We start from the raw sequence: 8,811 nt of genomic DNA on the forward strand, positions 1-8,811 counted from the left end.
TTCAAAGAATCATAAACGAAAATAAGTGCTACATCAAACTAGGTAATAATCAAACGGCTCATTTAGCAACTCTATTATCCACCATATTAGTTTCTTAAAAGATAAAATGAAAAATTATTCAACAGTTCTAAATTACCAAGTGTCGGTAGTCCTTAACAATCTGATTAGTGTATGCAGCCTTATCTTGATAGTGATTACTTTATTTTATTTATAAATACCTCTTTTTGTTTTTATAATCGCGATCACGAGCAAATTCATCGGTTTATGAACCCACGATATTGCTAACTGTGATTTAATAAAAAAGCGATTGATGATTTTGTTGCCACCGAACCCAAAGCAGACAAAGAGACCTACCTACCACCTGCCAAACCGATCAAAAAATTTCCATGCAGCTCACATGACCACCCGCGAATCCTCCTCCGGACTCGACTCTTCGAGCATGGACGATCAACCCACCAAACGCACCGTTTCACTTGATCCGGAACCCGAACCCGAACCCGAACCCGGCGGCGAGGTCTGGGTCGAAAACTTCAACCGCAGCTTCCGCCAGGTCCAGGCCGTCCTCGACCGCAACCGCGCTCTGATCCAGCAAGTCAACGACAACCACCAGTCCCGGATTCCGGCCAACATGGTCAAGAACGTCGCCCTCATCCAGGAAATCAACGCCAACATCCGCAAGGTCGTCTCGCTCTACTCCGACCTGTCCTCCGATTTCTCCACCGTCTTTCCCAACAAGGAGCGCTGCGAGCCCAGCTAGTCCGTCCGTCGGCGTTTTCCTAAAGTAAAATTACTGATCTGCCATCGCTTTGATTTTGAATTCAATAATCGCTGTGCTAGGGTTTCTGGGAGTGCTATTGTGAGTCTTGTTTGGTGAATAAAATCGCTGAATCGAATAATGCTATAGTATAGCTTGTCATGTGTTGAATTTGTGAACATTTTCGTCTTGTGTGGACCTTTAATTTGAGGTTTGATTGCGAAATTTTTCGTAGTTGTGATTGGATATTGTAGCTCATGTGCTTAATTTTGATGTGAATGCATTAATTTTGGAATGTGTATCTTTAACTCTAGTGATTAAATCTCCAAGCTGAAGTGAGTTTTGGGGTTAGTTTAGTACATTGTGTGGTTGATAGGCTTGTTTTGATCATTTTGCGGGAGAGAAAGGTAGGGGTGTGGTTGGGTTTGCTGTCAAATGCCTTGAAATTGCTTTAGAAACTACATAACTTGCTTCGTTGATGTAGTCATAAGCCGTGATCTGTGATGCTTATGAAATTTTGTGTTCTTGTTTTACAAGGAGGATTACAGTGCAACTGCTTTCCTGTTGAACCTGCCAAACTAAAGACGAGGTACTTATGGCTTTTCGCTCAATGCCTTGTTCGTTGCTAGGCCTCATGTTAAGCAATCTTCTCAGCAGGTCAACACGGAATGTTCAGATGAGTAGCTTGTTATTAGTTAGGATCTGAATTTGGGTGGTGAAGAATGTGTACATGCTGCTCATAGTAGAGGGCAACTTCTCTCACCTATTCTCATGAAAGAAATTTGCGACCATCGGATTAGCAACTTCTGAATCTGTTTGGTTAAGTTGTATTGTGGATCTGCTCTGCTATAGTTCTCTGCCTTGTATTGTAAAAGACCACTATATCAGTCCTTTTATCAACCTCCCGTGATATTCTTACTGAGACATTGATTACTGAATAGTAAGGAAGAAACTCTTTCGTTGCCTTCCAAGGATTCAAGAGTATCATCATTTTGAAGATCTTTTACCTGATTTAAGTTCATGGTATAAGCATAAGAAGTCTAGACCTCTTATCTACAGTTCCTGTACTCCTGTAGTATCTGTGTTAGGCTTGAAACTGTTCTGGAGGTCTTATGATTCAATCACTTTGCAGCCTAATATGATCAGAACTCTAGAAGTGCGGGCATATTGGCAATTCCTGTTTCAAGCTTGTTTATCTTTCAGTTCACTTATATGCTCATTACCTGTTGTTGATTATGAGGCTACTGGATTCTGTTGGTTCATTTCAGGCTTTCAGCTTTGTTTTTGATGTGGTTCAATAGCAAGTGTGCTGTTAGGAACAGTCAACAAATTCCATCATTAATACTAATCAATGTTATACCATTTGTATCTAGCTTCTCTTATGACCTCAATTTTGCTAGGGTCGTTCATTCAAGCTGATTATATGTTACCCATTGTTAAGCTTCTTTTCTTGGAGTTTCTTCCAATGACATAATAAACTCAAGGAACAATTTGGTGATTCACGATCAATTGCAACTCTTCATGGAGTTGAAGTAGTGGAAGTAGTGAGCAACTTGATGTGTACAATTAAACCAAATTTCTTTCTAAATATTAAGCCGCTAACGTGCAATATAAGCACACAGTATGAACAACAATATCTCAACTAGGCAATAGTTGCTTATCATTTGTATTAGACCAGTCACATCGGAAGTTCACTGATATGCCCATCTTGTCATTTTATGAAAGAGTAGGGTAGGCTGGTCACATCGGAAGTGCACCGCTGTCTTTGATAACAACCTCACTCTTAGTATCCCATCCGATCCTCCTACTCCTACAACCTTGTACACAACGTCCATTCCAGAAAGCACCTTGCCAAATACAACATGGTGACCTTCCAACCTGTGAAGAAAAGGATAACCAAATGCAAGAATGTAAGTTATTGAAAACATTATATGCAGAGATAGAGGTAGATCTGTCAACAGCTTCTTTTTCGCCCAGTGCATGGATCCTCTGGCAATTTTCATGTCCAAACTCAAAATGATAACCTTGCTCACAATTACTACTTGATTGACCTAGTTTGCCTGTTTGAGGACACCATATTTGGAAATTCAACAATGAATATATCCCCACAAGTTGGAAAGAAGAAAAAAGTACCAGCTAGTTTTGACAGTTGTGATGAAGAACTGTGATCCATTGGTGTCTTAAACAGAATTTGCCATTGATAAATAAGCTGTTTGTCGCACAAAAGGACCCGGAACTCAAGATTACTGGGAAATTAGGAATACACATATTTGCAGTATCTACATTTTGGAAGAACTTTTGCAATAGTAACTACTCGGAAACAAGGAAGAGTTTAGCTTGCCTGGTCCAGATGCTTCACTTTGAAGTTTTCATCTGCAAACTTATCACTATAAATCGATTCTCCACCTCTTCCATCGCCAAGAGTGAAATCCCCTCCCTGAATCATAAAGCTGGGAATAATCCTATGAAATATACTTCCTTTGTAGTGCAGAGGTTTCATACTCTTTCCAATTCCCTTCTCCCCTGAAACCCAAGCCTTCGTTAAACTCAAAAGTAGCAATAGAAAAGCCATAGCTTCCATTTAATCATGGAAATACATTAGGAATAAGGCAGGTCATCACAAGATCACAGTAATTAATGGAGCTTAAGTTACTTGGCTACCAGTGCAAAAGTGCTCGAAAGTTCTCTGCATTTGATACACAAACTTTGGTTAACTATTTCATCACTGGACAGATAATACAAGCATATTACACCGGATGAATTACTGGGTACCGACCTATGGTTTTTGGAACTGTTTTTCCAAAGAGACCCATGACTATGCGACCTGAAAGACAACACAATGTGAACAAATCAAGAAAACAACATTAATCTACCGAAAGACACCCATGACTTAACATTTTCTCCGAAGTTTTATGTTTTGGGAATTGGGGGAACACAAAGTTTCAACCTTCATTTAACACAATCATATACCGGAACAAATTAGCAACTAGCCTGAAAAACTTTGCTAATCTGTTAAAGAATTCATACCAATGGGTTTTCCATCGATTTCGATATCGAAGAACACTTGGTGAGTCACTTGTTCCAAATTGTGATGCCCCGGAAATTCGTATTTATTTTCTGAGGATTTTCCGGAATTAATTTTATGGTTATTGGACGGTTTCGTGGCTCGTGGATGGAGCGGGAGTGTTTCGGATGAATTTTTATTCGAAAAGTGTAGATTTAGAGGGGGTTCAAGGTTGACTTTTGATACGTTGGGATTCTCCGAAAACTTCCTTCACGAAAGTTGTAGAGCGCGTCGATACGAGTTCGTTGACATGCGGAATGCGTCAATCGGAGTTCGTATGAAGAAGTTATGACCATTCGAAGAAGTTTCCATTTTGGTATAAATAGAAGTTTTCCGAGTGAGAAATTTACTATTTCCATTTTTGGAAACTGATATTTCTCTCTCTTCTCTCTCGGCTGCACCTTCAGAATCAAAAATATCCGGCTGACCCGACCCGGATCCGGACGATCCGACCCGGCCAGAACTCGCAGCTCCGGCGATATCTGGCCGTGAAACTTGGTCAGCTGGTTCGTCTCCTCCGTCTGGTTGTCTTTGTGGCGTCCTCTAGCGGCGATATCCACCGTGTAGGGCACAGCAAGGCGGTGCAGTTTGGTGTTTTCGGACCCGACCGGAAATGCTCGTTCATGTGACGGCACGGCTTCAAGTTTCCTTCTTTGGATTCGTGGGAGCCCTCTGAATCGATCTATGATGTTTGTTTGGATCGATTTACGTGGAAATCGGTTCAACTCGAATTGAACAAAAATTCAAAGCTTGTGAGGTAGTTTTCGACCCTTTATGCTTGTTTTCTGACTTCGAGCTAGTTATGAAAATTCACAAGCATGCTTAGATGAACATTTTTGATGTTGGGAGTTTTGGGAAATAATGAGTTTTGGCCGGCGGCGGTGCGCCACCGCCTGTGGCGGCGTTCTGGTGGTGTTCTGGCCATCTAAGGGACTGTTTCTAGTATTATATATGTTCTACTCGTTGATACGAGCGTTTCGATATATAATATGCAAATTTTGGAGTTCGTATGGATTTGTTAGATTTTTACCGTTTCATACCGGTGGATTTATTCAATCCGTGAGGATCCGAGCGTCCGATCGATTTGTGGTTCGGACATATCGATCGTATAAGTATTCTGGAGACATTGGGTGGTCTCGGATGTGGTTTCGCCTCATTTGGCGTCACTTTGGGAAATTTGGTTCGATTTAGGGTTTCAGACGTTATTCCTTGTGTTTCATTGACTGAAGCAAGGCTGTACTTTCCTTAGGTACTTGACGAAGTATTCTTGGACGGTTAGTTGGTGGTTAGGCTGTTTTGTTCTGTATTGAAGACGCAGCGGGAGTTTCGAGGTGAGTAATCTCACAAGGTTCATTTACGAACGGAATACCTTTATCGTTTTGAGAGTTATTTAGTAACTGTAAACTATAGTTGGTATTAGTAGGCATTCATGAGCGGATGACTACGTATATATATATTTACGTGATATATATATATATATATATATATATTTTGGTGGGTTTGTGATTTATGAAAACAATATGCATGAATGATGCTTTTTATTGTTTTGGGTTATGGCTTTTCGGAAAACAAATAATTGTGGAATTGTTGATTCGATTTGTTTTGAAAGGCGTTGAGATTTGGGTATGAAAACAATATGCATGGATTGATGCTTTTTATTGTTTTGTGTTATGGCTTTTCTGAAAACAATGATTATGGAAATGTTGATTTCGATTGTTTTGAAAGCGTTGAGATTTGTGTAATGTTTTTGAGTCCTGTGCGACTGCTTTAACGTTTTGCTCCAAGGGACTGTGCAGCCTGAGGAACGAAAGTCTATGACCTTGGGCAGGATATCAGGTAATCACGTCTTTGGCCGGACGAGTGGTTACGTTTTCAGTTAGAGCTCTAATCTGTTTGCCATATAGGTAATTCATGGGGTAACGGGAACTGGTTATTGATAACTCATGACATTACGTGTTTTTAGGGAACAAGGTGTGAGTTGCTTCCTTATTAACGGTTTTTAAGGGGACAAGGTGCAAGTTGTTTTCCTTATTAACGATTTGATAGAAATCAAGGTGTGCGTTGCTTTCTATGGTACAATTATGGTACGATTGATAGAATTCAAGGTGTGAGTTGTTTTCTATGTTATATTTGATAGAAATCAAGGTGTGAGTTACTTTCTATGGTACGATTGATAGAATTCAAGGTGTGAGTTGTTTTCTATGTTATTTTGATAGAATTCAAGGGTGCGTTGTTTTCTATGGTACGATTTTGGTACAATTGATAGAAATCAAGGAGTGAGTTGCTTTCTATGTTTTAATTGATAGAATTCATGTGTGGGGTATTTTCTATGGTACGATTTTGGTACAATTGATAGAAATCAAGGAGTGAGTTGCTTTCTATGTTTCGTTTTAAAAGGAACCAAGGTGTAAGTTGCTTTCTTTTATTTTGATTTGACAGGAAATTAAAGTGTGAGTTATTCTCCTTTATTTCGTGTTTTTTTTTTAAGGAATCAAAGCGTGAGTTGTTTTCCTTATTTCTGGTGTGAGTTGTGTTAACTGTTTTGAGTTACTCATACGGGCTTGCAAAAGCTTACAGGGTTTGTTGTGTGACAACCCAGTACACTATTCAAATGGTGTAGGGGTTAATCCTGCAGGTTAGGATAATCAGGGCTGGAGTGGAGGTAGTGCATTTGCAGCTTTACGGTAGGAAGCCATTTTTGTGACTTTACCGTTGATAAGAACTTCCGTTGTATAGTTAACTCTGAGCGGTATTTACGTTTTATTTTGTTGTTGACAATTTAATTCGTAAGCTTATGTAATATATGACTCTGTGGAGCGGGTCAATATTGACACAGTGGGTTCAGGGCATCAATATGTAATTGGTTTAAAAGGGAAAAAGTTTACAGGTATTTTGTATTGATGACTGAACGTTCACGCATATATAATTATGAGATTATATATCGATTTTTATTTGTGTTAAAAATCAGGGGCGTGACACAAATCATCACTTTCCTGCCAAACCCAGAAACACAAACCATAAGCTCTGTTTGCTTTCACAGAAAATTGGGTGCTTAGAGTAAGAATCAATCCTCACCTCAACAATCTCACTTTTGCTTTTGAGGGTGTTTGGCTCTGATAGGACTATATCATTGCTAAATCGATTCTGGTATGAAGTTCACAGGTTGATTAGTACAACAATTTAGACAAATTATTATTAAAACACAAAGTAAATCCAAGTTCTTTGAACTGAGAATCACAAAGAAGTCTAAACCCCGTGGAGAAACACATTTGAAATGAAGTAAAGCAAAAAATACAGGAAAAAGCCCAAAATCATGATCCACGGTAAGAAATTCTTGATGAAGCATCAAAGCTAAGAGACTGCAATAAAAAGCAAGGTGCCTCATCCCACCAAAAATTGCCAACATGGTCTGCTCCATAATTAGCAAGAGCATCCGCAGGAGCGTTCCCTCATAAGTGGTGTCCCATATGTGTTCAACCAAATATAAAATTATGTAAATAAGTTAGTTTTTGATGGAAAGTTGAAACAAGTAAGCAAATAAGAAATAGATCATAGATGAAATATTGGAGACATGTTGAAGGATATCGACATTGAGTGTGCCTCTTCAAACTAGGGTTTAGTTCTAGAGTTGTAATAGAAGAGAAGGTTCTAGATTTCCTAATTATATTCGGATTCTATTTCCTTGTATGACAAGATTATGTACTTTGTAAATCCCTATATAAAGGGCTCCTATTATCAATAATAGAACACACACAATTCTCTCTCAAAACTCTCATTCTTAAACACGTTATCAGCACGAGCCCTAACCCTGTAACAAATAACCAAAACCCTAAAACAAGGTGAAACCCTTAAACCCTAGTTGCCTTCGCCTCCCAACTAGTAGCCCCCGACCCAAGGAGTCTAGAACCGGCGGCAACACAACCAAAACCGGACGGAAACTACCAAACCGGCCGCCGGAAGCCACAAACCATCCGCTGCGATCTCTCCACCGGTTCACCACCTTCCGGACACCCAATTGCCACAAAATTTTGTCAGCAGCACCGTCTCTGTCCTATGATTCAGGAACCGGAAGAGGAACACCAAGAACCGGTCCAAAAGAACCTGAACCGGCCGTCAAACCAACTGGTCCTCCTACAGAAAAACCGGCAGAAACGACTTTTTGCCCAGTTTTTCCTGTTTCGGCCAATACCAACTGCCGCAAGCTCCTAGCCCTAGCTAGCCATACCGTGTGCTGCCCCTGTAGCCCTTGAGCACCCGTGTGCCGCCTACTGCCCCTACAGCATCGTCACACGCCTGCTGCCCCTGCAGCACAGCAGCACGCTCGTTCCTGTGCAGATCACCCTGTTTTCACGCCCCGAAACGTCTTGATTGGGACCTCAGATCAAAATCCTTCATTCATCAAAGTTGTGCGTCTCTGTCTCTTCTATCCAACCTCCAAATTTCAGCCCCATTGGAGTCATTTTGAGACCTGTACACCATTCGAAGTGGGAGCTGTTCAGAAGCGAATCTGCTCCGAATTTCAACAAGTAAGTTTTAAAGATTAAAGTTCCTGCTTTCTTGTCTTTTAAATTTCTTTATTTGCTACAGGATTTGCAATATACGAACATGGGTTCGATTATTTAAAAAGCGGAATTGTGGGGATTCACGCTAAACGAACTAAGAGCGTTCGTAATCAATTAACTAAGAGTGTTCATAATATTCGAACTAAGAGCGTTCGTAATCAATGAACTAAGAGTGTTCATAATCTTCGGACTAAGAGCATCCGCAAGCATCAATTTTTGACCATATTAAACATCATTGTTTGGTCTAATCCAAATATTCTTGGAAATCGATTTCTTGGTAGCATAGCTCGGAAATCTTATTATTTTAGTTCTCGTGGAAGTTTAGCTCTGAAACTAATTCGTTCTTGTTTCACCCTTTTTCAGGATGTCAAACACGAACAAACTTGATTTTGTTCCATTGGATTATGCAAAGGGTATTTAGACTAGGCCAT

General features: G+C 40.1%; 1 protein-coding gene and 1 long non-coding RNA gene across 2 annotated transcripts; one reads left to right on the forward strand and one right to left on the reverse strand.

Moving 5' to 3' along the window:
• The first annotated feature begins 263 nt into the window (after nucleotides 1-263).
• Nucleotides 264-1,719, forward strand: LOC133714354 (protein EARLY FLOWERING 4). Its single transcript, XM_062140453.1, has 2 exons — nucleotides 264-781; nucleotides 1,292-1,719. The coding sequence occupies exon 1, from the start codon at nucleotides 311-313 to the stop codon at nucleotides 755-757; it is 447 nt and encodes a 148-aa protein (XP_061996437.1). The 5' UTR covers nucleotides 264-310; the 3' UTR covers nucleotides 758-781; nucleotides 1,292-1,719.
• Nucleotides 1,296-3,841, reverse strand: LOC133714355 (uncharacterized). The gene is made up of 4 exons (XR_009848619.1): nucleotides 3,782-3,841; nucleotides 3,531-3,578; nucleotides 2,888-3,440; nucleotides 1,296-2,632 (listed from the first exon to the last, which is right to left on the reverse strand). It is a non-coding gene; the product is annotated as an uncharacterized LOC133714355 (long non-coding RNA).
• Nucleotides 3,842-8,811: the final 4,970 nt, after the last annotated feature.

This window comes from Rosa rugosa, chromosome 6, assembly GCF_958449725.1.
Source record: "Rosa rugosa chromosome 6, drRosRugo1.1, whole genome shotgun sequence".
In the NCBI taxonomy this organism is placed as follows: Eukaryota; Viridiplantae; Streptophyta; class Magnoliopsida; order Rosales; family Rosaceae; genus Rosa; species Rosa rugosa.

Excerpts from the sequence above, each read along its gene's own strand:
- LOC133714354 (XM_062140453.1), top strand. The coding sequence starts at position 311 with ATGATTTTGTTGCCACCGAACCCAAAGCAGACAAAGAGACCTACCTAC.